Source organism: Oryctolagus cuniculus, chromosome 6, assembly GCF_964237555.1.
Source record: "Oryctolagus cuniculus chromosome 6, mOryCun1.1, whole genome shotgun sequence".
NCBI classification, from domain to species: Eukaryota; Metazoa; Chordata; class Mammalia; order Lagomorpha; family Leporidae; genus Oryctolagus; species Oryctolagus cuniculus.
Genome location: NC_091437.1, coordinates 2,219,134 through 2,231,438, shown reverse-complemented (window position 1 = coordinate 2,231,438; position 12,305 = coordinate 2,219,134). Strand labels below are relative to the sequence as shown.

General features: G+C 63.2%; 1 protein-coding gene, 1 long non-coding RNA gene and 1 other non-coding gene across 3 annotated transcripts; 2 read left to right on the top strand and 1 right to left on the bottom strand.

The window, feature by feature from the left end:
- Positions 1-86: 86 nt before the first annotated feature.
- Positions 87-3,148, top strand: LOC103346383 (uncharacterized). Its single transcript, XR_011389627.1, has 2 exons — positions 87-1,473; positions 2,443-3,148. It is a non-coding gene; the product is annotated as an uncharacterized lncRNA (long non-coding RNA).
- Positions 254-359, bottom strand: TRNAL-CAA (transfer RNA leucine (anticodon CAA)). Its single transcript has 2 exons — positions 322-359; positions 254-299 (listed from the first exon to the last, which is right to left on the bottom strand). It is a non-coding gene; the product is annotated as a tRNA-Leu (tRNA).
- Positions 3,149-4,816: 1,668 nt separating the features above from the next.
- Positions 4,817-12,084, top strand: ZNF692 (zinc finger protein 692). Its single transcript, XM_008252448.4, has 11 exons — positions 4,817-5,397; positions 5,519-5,550; positions 5,751-6,014; positions 6,290-6,338; positions 6,431-6,526; positions 6,759-6,977; positions 7,063-7,140; positions 7,556-7,634; positions 8,679-8,793; positions 11,397-11,496; positions 11,619-12,084. Exons 1-11 carry the CDS (start codon positions 5,219-5,221, stop codon positions 11,911-11,913), a joined length of 1,506 nt encoding a protein of 501 aa, XP_008250670.2. The 5' UTR covers positions 4,817-5,218; the 3' UTR covers positions 11,914-12,084.
- Positions 12,085-12,305: the final 221 nt, after the last annotated feature.

Genomic DNA, 12,305 nt, shown 5'->3' with positions numbered 1-12,305 from the left:
GGCCGCGGCGGTGAGAGCGCCGAATCCTAACCACTAGACCACCAGGGAGGCGACAAGAGCAGATGCCCTGACGTGACAGACTAAGTGAGGGCGCGTGACGACTGGGCCGCAGGCTCGGCCCGCCCCCGCGCCTCCCGCTCGCCGCGGGCACGAACAGGACTGACCCCCGGCGCGGCCGAGGTCCCGCACAAAAGAGAGCGCCCGCGGCCGGCGGAAGGGCCGAGGTCTGCGAGAAAAGGGAAGGAAAAGGTTGTGTCAGAAGTGGGATTCGAACCCACGCCTCCATTCGGAGACCAGAACGCCCGCAGGCAAGGTGCGCACCTTGAGTCTGGCGCCTTAGACCACTCGGCCATCCTGACACCCGGCAGCCGGGCCGCTCCCGCCGCGCCTGCTGCCTGCGCCGCCCGGCCGCCCGCCGCCCCACTGCGCAGGCGCCGGCGGGGCGGGCCCGGAGCGGGGCTGAGGCGCGGGCGCCGCGGGCCGGGCCGGGCGCGGGGCGAGAGTCGGCGCCGTGCGGACGTCCCGGGGGCCGCTGACGGAGGCGGACGGCACAGAAACCCCGGCCGGCCGTGCGACGCGGCGTCCCTGGTGCCCGCCGGCCGCCCACGGAGGGCGCTGGGGCTAACACAGCTTTCCGAGAACCAAAATGCGTGGTGAGGACGCGGGCCTCACCCGGGGCCCGGGTTCGAGTGCGGCGGCTGCTCTGCCCGGAGCCCGCTCCCCGCTGAGGTGGCGGCTCCGGCGCTGGGCCTGGGCCACCCAGTGGGAGGCCCGGACGGCGGTCCTGGGCCCACGGGGATGCACTAGCGGGCAGGAGCTGTGTCCCTCTCACACTCGCACACGACTCGGGCAAACATGTCTACAGCGTCAACCTCAGCGTTGCAGACTGCCCGGCGGAGGGGTCTGCTCACCCCTACGTTGCAGGGCAGGGGTGAGAGGGTGGGGAATGACGGGTGGAGTCCAGGGAAGGGCAGGCCTTGTAGGCGTCACAGGTGTGGGAAGAGGAGCTGGTCAGACCCCAGAGGAGATGGGGGCTCCGCTGAGTGGACAGACCGGAGGCAGGGTGTGGTCAGCCCAGACCTGTGCAGACGTCCCCGGGAACCTTGCTGGCTGGCCGTGACCGCGAGGAGGAAGGAGCTGGAAGTCTGCGCAGCGAAGGGCTACAAAGCGTTACTTGCTGAGATCTGGAAGAGGCCAAGCACCGGGTTGAGAGAGCCCAGTGCTTCGTTAGTCAGGATGAAGCCCAGCAGCCTGGAGGCCATGCTCATCCTGCCCTTAGTTGCTGTACCCCCTTTGAATTCTGTTAGGATACATTCAAACCTCTGGTCGCGCTGACCTGGCAGGCCGCATAGCGCGCAACGGCAGCTGCTTTCTCGGGCCAGACTCTGGAAGTCACCAGCAAGCGTTACGCATCTTTAGAACAGACACTCTAGCCAGCCGGAAGCTGGGTAGTTTGCTTGTTGTGAGAATATGGTAAGGAAAGAAAAACGTATTCCACGTGGCTGCATTTGCCTTGGCCATACTGTGATTTCCACGCGTGGCGTGCATCGGGACTTCTTTCCTCGCCACTCCAAGCGCGGACACACCGTGCTTCCTCTTCAGCCACTCTGGGGTAGCTTTGGCTTGAACATGACTGCGCATGTGCACGTCTGAACGGGGTTCCAGTTCTTTGGGGGAATATAAATCCGGGTAGCACTGCTGAGTCATGAAGAACCGGCAAGATATTTTTCAGAGTGTCTAAGGCATTTTATGCTTCCATGAGCAATGTAGGAGGTTCTAATTTCTCCACACGTATTTCCCCTTTTTCATAGCCACCCTAGTGATATCATTGTGGTTCTGATTTGCATTTTCCTAATGACTGATAATGTTGGTTACATTTTCATGTGCTTGTTAGTTCTTAGGTCTTCTCTGGAGAAATACCTATTCAATTCCTTTGCCCATTTTTCAGTTGAGGTGTCTCGAAAATATTCCGTCCCATTCTGTAGACCATCTATTTCACTTTCTTCATAATGTCTTTAGTACACAAAAGTTTTAAACTTTGAATAAGGACAGTTTTTCTGTTTTTTTCTTTTATTCATGCTTTTGATAGCCTATCTAAGAATCCATTGTCAAATAAAAAGGAAGATCTATCCTTATGCTTTCTTCCAGTTTTATGGTTTTTTTTTATATTTAGGCCTTTAATCCATTTTTTAGTGTTTATGGTGTGAGGTAGAAGTCAAACTTCATTATTTTTGTATGTGAGTATCTAGTCATGCTAGCACCATTTGTTGAAGACTTTTTCCCAAAATCAATTGACCATAGATTTATAAGTTTTTTTCCCCAGACTATCAATTCTATTCCATGACCCACATGTCTATTTTATGGCATTACTAACCTGTTTTGATGACTTTTGTTGTGGCTTTGTAGCAAGTTGTGAAATTGGGAAATGTGTCTTCCAACTAGGTTTGTTCCCTTCAAGTGTTTGCAGTCCCATATGAAGTAGAAGATTGGCTTATACATTTCCACAAGCAAAACAAAATCAGACATTGGAAGTCTGATAAAGATTGCATTGACTCTATACATTACAGTGAGTAGTATTGACTCTTTAATATTTTCTTCCAGTCCGTGAACATAGGCTAACTTTTCATTTATTTAGGTAATCTTTTTCTTTTAGCCATGCTTTATAGATTTCAATGTACACGTTTTTCATTTACTTGATTAAATTTATGCCTACATATTTTTCATTGGGGTGCTATTGCAAATGAAATTATTTCTCTTGTTCATTGCTGCTATATAGAAACACAATTTAAGGTTGTGTATTGTACTCTGCATTTTTGTTTAATTTATTAGCTCTTGCAGGGTTGGTGTATGTATGTGGTCTTTGGCATTTAAAAAAATATGCAGGATCATGTCATCTACGAATAGTTTACCTGTTCAATTACTTCTTTTTTTCTTACCAATCTAATTTAGTTAGAATTTCTCATAGAATGTTGCATAGAATTTGTGAAAGTAGGCATTCTTGTTCCTGATATTACTTGGAAAATGTTCAGTTTTCTCTATGGAATTTGGTGTTAGCTCTGGGCTTTTCATATATGCCTTTTATCATGCTGAGGAAAAGTGCCATTGTAATGTTTTTAAATGTGTGAGACAAAATATACAGGATTACAAAGGGAGCTAATTATATCAAAATTCTTCCATAAAATATTTTTTTAATTAATTTATTTATTTATTTTGACAGGCAGAGTGGACAGTGAGAGAGAGAGACAGAGAGAAAGGTCTTCCTTTGCCGTTGGTTCACCCTCCAATGGCCGCCGCGGCCGGCAAGCTGCGGCCGGCGCACCGCGCTGATCCGATGGCAGGAGCCAGGAGCCAGGTGCTTTTCCTGGTCTCCCATGGGGTGCAGGGCCCAGGCACTTGGGCCATCCTCCACTGCACTCCCTGGCCACAGCAGAGGGCTGGCCTTCTTCCATAAAATATTAAAAATATTAAATTTGTAACATAGTAATGTGTACTATTTTTAAAGTCACTATATAACAAAGTAAAGTAGCATTCATTTGAATTAGGGAAGAATTTAAATGACGTTGGGAAATATCTGCAACCGCCGTCACGTGTGGGGCTGGAGCTGTGGCGCGGTGGTTAATGCTACCACTTGCCATGCCGGCATCCCACAATGGAGTGCTGGTTTGAGTCCCATCTTCTCTGCTTCTGATCCAACTCCCTGCTGGTGCACCTGGAAAAGCAGTGGAGGATGGCCCAAGTGCTTGGGCCCCTGCCACCCACATGGGAGACCAGGCTGGAGTTCCAGGCTTCTGGCTTCAGTCCTGGCCACTGTGGCCATTTGGGGAGTGAACCAATAGATGGAGGATATCCCTCTCTGTTGCTCTTCCAAATAGATCTTTTACAAAAGTGTAGTGTGGTAGGAAAATATGTGTGGTTTTTATTCATCACATTAAGTCCTGCTACTACTGAGGTGTGTTGCTTAATAGAAGGAAATGCTCAATTGCAGCCAGAAGTTAGTTTAGAAAAAGACATAAATTATTTCCTGTCCAAATTCATGGGCCCCTGGATTCCAGAATCCTGGTTAAGAATCCCAGAAATCAAGAGAAAACGGACGATGGAACACGTGGGTGTGCTGGTGAGACAGAGGTCGCCGTGCCCAGGAATGGCCGCCCCTGGGTGGGAGACAGTGGAAGCAGCACTCAGGGCACGCGCCCAGTGCGCGGCCTGGCCACGGCAGAGGCAGGCGCCCTGGGGCGCGCGGGGCCGGCGTGGGCCGCGTTGGGCAGCCTCGTCGGGCTGTCCGTTCCCTCAGCCGCGCCAACACGGCCGGGGCGCCACGCGGGCCCAGTTCGCACCACACAGGAGGCGCACACGGCGGCAACGCGGCCTCGCGGCCCACGCGTGGCGGCGGCCGGCGGCGCGGGGCGCGCTCCGTGCTGGCGGCAACGGCGGGGGACCCCACGGAAGGCACGGCCCGTGGGCAGAGGGGCTGGGGTCCGCACACGGCGGGAGGCCTCGACCCCAGGCGCGCAGCCCGCTCTCCCACGCCTCTGGTCGCGGGCGTTCGCCGCGGACAGCGCCCACCGCGAGCGCGACCCACGCGCGCGCACCGCTCTCCCGGCAGGCGCTGCGCGGGCTGGCCGCGCGCAGGCGCGCACGCGCGGCCCCGTCCGGCCCGCCCCGCTCGGGGACGCGGTTCCGCTGGAGCCGCCCGTGCCGAGGGGACTGTTTCCTCTTAAAGGAGAAACGGCGCCGCGCGCGCGAGGTGGGCCCCGGCCCTCCGCGGCTCTCCGGGCCTGCGCGCGAGGCCGCGGGGCGCAGGCGCAGTGGGGAGAGGGCGGGTGGGGCGCGCAGGTAAGGCCTTGGCGGGTTGGGGGTCTGCGGGACCGGTGTGTCCCCGCGCTCGGCGAACCTCACGGGGGCGGCCCGGGGTGGCCTCCGCTCAGGCCCACGCCCCCGGCCCTGACCGGGAAGAGCACCCCCCAGGTGTAAACCAGGCCACGACCACTGCCCCCCCAGAACCAGTGAAGGCCCCGTGCTTCTCCAGGGCGCAGCGTCTGTGCCCCCCACCCCAGCTGGCGCTCCCCCGGGAGAGCTTCACGCTCTGGTGCGTGACTCCCGTTGGGTCCGCGGGTCGGTGTCCTGACCGTGATCTCGCGCCAGGCTGGCCGTCCCCCGACGTCAGGACAACTAGTGGCCTCCCAGCGGCCGGGCCCCCGCCCCGCAGGTCCTGGCGCCCATGGCGTCCCCCTCGGGGGCAGACGCCACCCGCAGGCGGCGGGAGCAGCGGCGGCAGCTGGACGCGCGCCGCAGCAAGTGCCGCATCCGGCTGGGCGGCCACATGGAGCGGTGGTGCCTGCTCAAGGAGCGGCTGGGCTTCGCGCTGCACTCGCAGCTCGCCAAGTTCCTGCTGGACCGGTGAGGATCCCCCTCCTCCCTGCCCAGGGCCCGGTGGCTCTCCAGGCCCTGCTCCCTGCGCGGTCCGGGGGCTGGGGGCGGGGCACGCGGGCCTGACCCGCCCGCCCCCTCTCTCTGGCAGGTACACCTCCTCAGGCTGCATCCTCTGTGCAGGTAGGGGCCGGGGCGCCTGAGTGGGTTTGGGAAGCGGGGCACGGTGGTCTGATGGGGGCAGCCCGGACAGGGGCCTGCTGGGTGCACAGGAGCAGCACCAGGCGGCCCAGGAGTTTGCGGCCCCAGGGTTGTGTGGGTGTGGCCCTCAGGGCAGAAGCAGGAGCCCTGGCCGGGCCTGATGGCTTCCCCCACCCCTCCAGGTCCTGAGCCGGTGCCCCCCAAGGGTCTGCAGTATCTGGTGCTCTTGTCGCACGCCCACAGCCGCGAGTGCAGCCTGGTGCCCGGCCTTCGGGGGCCCGGGGGTGCCGACGGGGGGCTTGTGTGGGAGTGCTCGGCAGGCCACACCTTCTCCTGGGGACCCTCTTCGGGCCCTTCACCTCCAGAGGAGCCCAAGCCCGTGCCCCTCGCACGCACTGCCCGGAGCAGCTGTTGCCCTGCGGCCAGCGGCAGGCGGCAGCCTGCAGGTAGGCTGGGACCCTGTGCTGACAAGGGGTCCTCGCCCAGGGAAGCTCGGTGCGAGGGAAGTGGTGTGCTCTCAGGCCCTGCTCAGGAGGGTAGCGTGTGCTGTGCCTCCGTGGAGGGCGCCGAGGGCACCCGGTGCCCTGTGGGGAGACCTCGGTGGCTGGGACCTTCCCGAGAGGTCGGAGGCCCCTCACTCCTTGTCAAGCCCCCGCCACCTCGGTCCTTACAACTGCACCGGAACCAGTGCCTTCCCCTCTGACGCTGCCTGTGTCCACAGATTGGGAACCCGAGCATGAAGAGCGCGCTCAAGAGGCGGGGCTGCCCAGGTACAGGGAGCCTGGGGAGCCCGGGGCAGGACGAGCTGCACCTGCCCTGCGGGGGGGGCGGGGCCTCAGGCTCGGCGTCTTTGCGCCGGCAGGCAGGGAGAGCAGGAGGGCGAGGAGGAAGAGGACGGCGAGGAGGAAGAGGAGATGCTGAGTGACGCCAGCCCCTGGACCTACAGCTCCACAGATGAGCAAGTTGGGCCCCAGGGGTGCTGAGCAGAGCCGGGAGGGGCCCGCAGTTCAGAGCCCTGCACGTGGAACCGGAGGGTGGGCTCTGAGGGCCGACAGCGGGTGTGGACCGCAGCCTGGTGCTGGCCAGGGTTGTCCCAAGCTGGGGATCTTCAGCTCAGGGGTTAGGGTCGGGCTGGGGCTGGCTGAGTGTCCCGACAGCTGATGTCCTCTTCCTCTCGCTTCTCCCTTCAGCAGCGACCCAGATGCCCCCAGACCACGCCCCTCCCCTGCCACCCTCACGCTGGGGGAGGAGGAGGCCCCCTCAGCCCCTGCAGCGCCCCCTGCTCCTGCTACACTCTCTTCACCAGCATCCCCGCTGGGCTCCGGCGCTGCTGTGCTGTCAGAACTCAGGGTGCAGCTGGAGCACGATGGGGCCCCTCGAGCAGCCCAGCAGAGCGAGCCCCTGGCCAGGTAACCTGATGCTGAGACAGAGGGCAGGGGCGTCCTGGGACGCGGCCCCCCTCGAGGCCCTCTGCTCCCTCTTTGCTGCTTGTAGCCCTGGAAGCCAGGCCCTGTCTGCTCAGAGCCCAGCCTGGGATGAGGACACTGCACAGATCGGTCCCAAGAGAATCAGGTAGGCTGTGGGGAGACGGGACCCAGGGGCCGGGTGGGGGCTGGGGACAGCAGGCGGGAGTGCTGCCTCCTGTCTGTCCCCAGGTAGGATGTGGGGAGATGGGACCCAGGGGCCGGGCGGGGGCTGGGGACAGCAGGCGGGAGTGCTGCCTCCTGTCTGTCCCCAGGTAGGATGTGGGGAGACGGGACCCAGGGGCCGGGTGGGGGCTGGGGACAGCAGGCGGGAGTGCTGCCTCCTGTCTGTCCCCAGGTAGAATGTGGGGAGACGGGACCCAGGGGCCGGGCGGGGGCTGGGGACAGCAGGCGGGAGTGCTGCCTCCTGTCTGTCCCCAGGTAGGATGTGGGGAGACGGGACCCAGGGGCCGGGCGGGGGCTGGGGACAGCAGGCGGGAGTGCTGCCTCCTGTCTGTCCCCAGGAAAGCCGCCAGGAGGGAGCTGATGCCTTGTGACTTCCCTGGCTGTGGAAAGATCTTCTCCAACCGGCAGTATCTGAATGTGAGGGCAAGGCAGGGCCTGGTGGCCGCAGGGCTGGGGACGGGCTGCCGGCGAAGCTGAGGACAGCAGTGGGGAAGCGGGCACTTGCAGAGCTCGCCCACGGTTGATAATCCGTAGACTGACGGCTGGTGCCCGAGGCCGCAAAGTCAGTCCCCCAGGCACGGCCCACCCCCACCACTGCCTGTTTCACAGAGCCCTGGCACAGAGCTGGGCTGCTGGGGGGTTAGGCAGGCGGCGTGTGTAGTTGGGGTCCTCACAGCACCCCTAGGGGACAGGTGCTGACGCTGTTCCCGCCCCCAGATGTGGCCCTGAGGCTCCCTGGAGGCTCCTCAGCCCATGTGGCGGTGCACGCCACTTCCCGCTGGGCAGGGGCACACGCCGGGCCGGCCAGAGCCCCACAGTGAGGTAGACCCCAGCCGTGCAGGTCGTGGGACAGAGCCGCGGCCAGAGCTGAAGCGGGAGGAGCCCCTGAGTGACAGCGAAGCCTGAGGAAGGGCGGAGCCTTGCGGGGGGCATCTTGTGCCGTCACAGGGGTGCTGGAGCTCTCCTGCAGGCTGACCAGGGGAGGCGGGGCTGTGCATGGGGCCAGGTGCAGTCAGGTCAGATGCGCCGGGTTATTAAGGCTGAAGAAGCCGTTCCCCCTAGAAGTCTCCAGGCTGGGAGCGTGTCTGCAGGACTGACAGCGCAGCTGCGGAGGAAGGCTGGGCGCTGTCGTTGCACAGGGCTGCTGCTGTGAGAGATAGCAGCTGCACCCACCTGCCCCGTCCCCCTCACACGGGAGGCCACACTTGGGGCACTGGGAGTGTCCCCGAGCACTGTGGAGTGAGCACTGCAGAGCACGCAGAGTGAGGCGGGGGCCAGGCAAGAGCAGAACCGTGTGAGGGCAGGGGTGACGGTGGGGGGAGGCACGCGGGGCTGTTGGCTCTGTCGGTGCGGCCAGGTAGGACGGGGGACCGAAGCCTGCCTGTGGGGTCAGGTGGTCGTCTCCCCGGGAAGGCCATCATTATTTTGCTTCCCACTGCCCACCGCCCGCCTCTGCCTCAGCACCACAAGAAATACCAGCACATCCAGCAGAAGTCCTTCTCGTGCCCGGAGCCGGCCTGCGGGAAGTCCTTCAACTTCAAGAAGCACCTCAAGGAGCACGTGAAGCTGCACAGCGGTGAGTGCGCCCGGCACCTGCGGCTGAGCCTCGGGGACGCCTCCCGGGGCTGGGGAAGGGGACGCGGAGGACGCTGTGAGCAGAGCCCTAAGTGCAGTGGGCCTGGGGCCTGGGCTCCGCCTGCTGACCCTGAGGTGCCCCAGCCTGGCCTGTGCAGGATCGGGGGCCTGGGCTCCGTCTGCCGACACTGAGGTGTCCCAGCCTGGCCTGTGCAGGATCAGGGGCCTGGGCTCCGTTTGCTGACCCTGAGGTGCCCCAGCCTGGCCTGTGCAGGATCGGGGGCCTGGGCTCCGCCTGCCGACCCTAAGGTGCCTCAGCCTGGCCTGTGCAGGATCAGGGGCCTGGGCTCCGTCTGCCGACACTGAGGTGTCCCAGCCTGGCCTGTGCAGGATCGGGGGCCTGGGCTCCGTCTGCCGACACTGAGGTGTCCCAGCCTGGCCTGTGCAGGATCGGGGGCCTGGGCTCCGCCTGCCGACCCTGAGGTGTCCCAGCCTGGCCTGTGCAGGATCGGGGGCCTGGGCTCCGCCTGCCGACCCTGAGGTGTCCCAGCCTGGCCTGTGCAGGATCGGGGGCCTGGGCTCCGTCTGCCGACACTGAGGTGTCCCAGCCTGGCCTGTGCAGGATCGGGGGCCTGGGCTCCGCCTGCCGACCCTGAGGTGCCCCAGCCTGGCCTGTGCAGGATCGGGGGCCTGGGCTCCGCCTGCCGACCCTAAGGTGCCCCAGCCTGGCCTGTGCAGGATCGGGGGCCTGGGCTCCGCCTGCCGACCCTAAGGTGCCTCAGCCTGGCCTGTGCAGGATCGGGGGCCTGGGCTCCGTCTGCCGACACTGAGGTGTCCCAGCCTGGCCTGTGCAGGATCGGGGGCCTGGGCTCCGTCTGCCGACACTGAGGTGCCCCAGCCTGGCCTGTGCAGGATCGGGGGCCTGGGCTCCGCCTGCCGACCCTGAGGTGCCCCAGCCTGGCCTGTGCAGGATCGGGGGCCTGGGCTCCGCCTGCCGACCCTGAGGTGCCCCAGCCTGGCCTGTGCAGGATCGGGGTCCTGGGCTCCGCCTGCCGACCCTGAGGTGCCCCAGCCTGGCCTGTGCAGGATCGGGGGCCTGGGCTCCGCCTGCCGACCCTGAGGTGCCCCAGCCTGGCCTGTGCAGGATCGGGGGCCTGGGCTCCGCCTGCCGACCCTGAGGTGCCCCAGCCTGGCCTGTGCAGGATCGGGGGCCTGGGCTCCGTTTGCTGACCCTGAGGTGTCCCAGCCTGGCCTGTGCAGGATCGGGGGCCTGGGCTCCGCCTGCCGACCCTGAGGTGTCCCAGCCTGGCCTGTGCAGGATCGGGGGCCTGGGCTCCGTTTGCTGACCCTGAGGTGTCCCAGCCTGGCCTGTGCAGGATCGGGGGCCTGGGCTCCGTTTGCTGACCCTGAGGTGTCCCAGCCTGGCCTGTGCAGGATCGGGGTCCTGGGCTCCGTCTGCCGACCCTGAGGTGCCCCAGCCTGGCCTGTGCAGGATCGGGGGCCTGGGCTCCGTCTGCTGACCCTAAGGTGCCCCAGCCTGGCCTGTGCAGGATTGGGGAGGCCAGGAGGGTACAGAGGAAGGAGGAGGGCACTCTGCCTGGCTCTCACTTCAGGTGAGGAGACACCGTCCTGGGTCTGGAGCCGCACAGGGACAGGGCTGGCCCAGAAACACAGAGACCGCTGTGGGAGCAGGGGGCTGCAGCGGCCACTGCAGAGGTGGGCTGGGCTGCACTTGCTGGTTGCAGCCGAGCTGGGGAGAGTGGCTGCCTGGCGAGGGCAGATGGCCACAGCGGGGGCGGGCAGGGGCAGCTGGCGCCGCGGAGGGTTCCAGCTGCAGCAGCCGGGCGGAAGAGGCTGCGGTTTTGTGAGCACCTGTGAGCGGCGGGCTAGGGGACGTGCTCATCAGGCATCTCAGGAGACGTGAACCTGGAGTTAGGGGAGGTGTGCAGCAGGTACTTGGTGCTGTGTGGCTGCAGCACCCTGTCCCAGGGAGGGGCGAGTGGGTGTGGGGGCAGAGAAGAGGGGTGAGTGTGGCACCCCTGCACTTGGTGTTGGGAGAGATCTGGGGTGCAGCACAGGTGACACACTCCAGGCGCCACTGGACTGTTCAGGGAGGACACGTTAAGGAGGGGGTGGCATTGGCTGCTTTCAGCCAACAGCCAGAGCAGGGAGAGGATTCCAGGCGCTGGGGCGTGTCTGCAGGGCTCGGCCTTCAATCCGAATTCCCCTCCCGAGCTCCAGACTTCCGTGTAGCTGCTACCTGTTACTTTGTCCACACACAAGGACCCAGGTCTCCTTTCCATGCCTCTCTTTCGCAAAGACCAGCTTAGAGGCCCAGCTGCGAGGCAGGGAGCCTCCCCTGGGAGCTCAGTGGTTCTGGTGGAACTGGGTGACTGTAAGGAAGGCTCCTTGGTGGTGTCACATTTTCTGTGTTCATATCTCAACCGGCTGTTGTGACCCGTCAGGTCAAGGCCCAGACTAATTCCACGATACGGAACACAAGCAGTTACCACCCAGGCCTCCTGACCCTCAGGAGGGGTGGGTGAGCTGCAGAGGGGCCACGGCCTGGGGCTAGAGCATACTGTTTCTCCTGTGCACCCACAGACACCCGGGACTACATCTGTGAGTTCTGTGCCCGGTCTTTCCGAACCAGCAGCAACCTGGTCATCCACAGACGCATCCACACGGGAGAGAAGCCCCTGCAGTGAGTGAGGGCCAGGGCCACGGGCGGGGGCGGGCCTGGCAGCCGGGCACAGGAAGCAGGAAGAGCCCTGGAAGTCCTGACGGGACGAGGCCGCCTCCTTCCCTTCCTGTCCTTGGCTCCAGGTGTGAGATCTGCGGGTTCACCTGCCGCCAAAAGGCCTCCCTCAACTGGCACCGGCGCAAGCACGCGGAGACAGCGGCCGCCTTGCGCTTCCCCTGTGAGTTCTGTGGCAAGCGCTTTGAGAAGCCGGACAGTGTCGCAGCACACCGCAGCAAGAGTCACCCGGCCCTGCTCCTGGCCCCACCAGAGTCATCTGGGCCCGAGGAGCCCTGCCCCAGCCACTCTGCCCCCGAGCCCCTGGGTGCCACCCGAGGGCCCAGGCCCCCTCAGGCTCCAACCCTGCTCCCCCAGCAATGAGCTGTCCCCTCAGCTGGGGAGCCAGACCCCAGGTTGGAAAAGGATCCAGGAGGAGAGGGACCAGAAGAGAATGCCAGGGGCCTGGGCCCTGGGACCACAGCGGCCCGGAGCGCAGGGCAGCTGGGCGACCTTGGTCTTGGACAAGGACGGAATAAACCGCGTTGTTCCTGGGCACGTGTGGCCGAGCGGGTTGTGTTGGCACCTGAGGTTGGGCCCTTTTCCACGTTTGCCCTGCCCCGAGGGCAGGTTTCCGATGCACGCTGGCACTTCCAATGTGACCGTGAGGAGGGTGCCGGTTGCCCAGGGGGACGCCAAGCAGGAGGAGGCACGCGATCTGGGGCCGCATTGTACTGGCCGTCGGCTCCTCACGGCACAGAAGCAAGGAGTCCTGC

What these genes read in the sequence shown, in the direction of transcription:
- ZNF692 (XM_008252448.4), top strand. Translation starts at nt 5,219, where the DNA reads ATGGCGTCCCCCTCGGGGGCAGACGCCACCCGCAGGCGGCGGGAGCAG. An exon ending in AGGCTGCATCCTCTGTGCAG is followed by an intron (nt 5,551 to 5,750) that starts GTAGGGGCCGGG and finishes CCACCCCTCCAG; the next exon opens with GTCCTGAGCCGGTGCCCCCC. An exon ending in CCAACCGGCAGTATCTGAAT is followed by an intron (nt 7,635 to 8,678) that starts GTGAGGGCAAGG and finishes CCTCTGCCTCAG; the next exon opens with CACCACAAGAAATACCAGCA.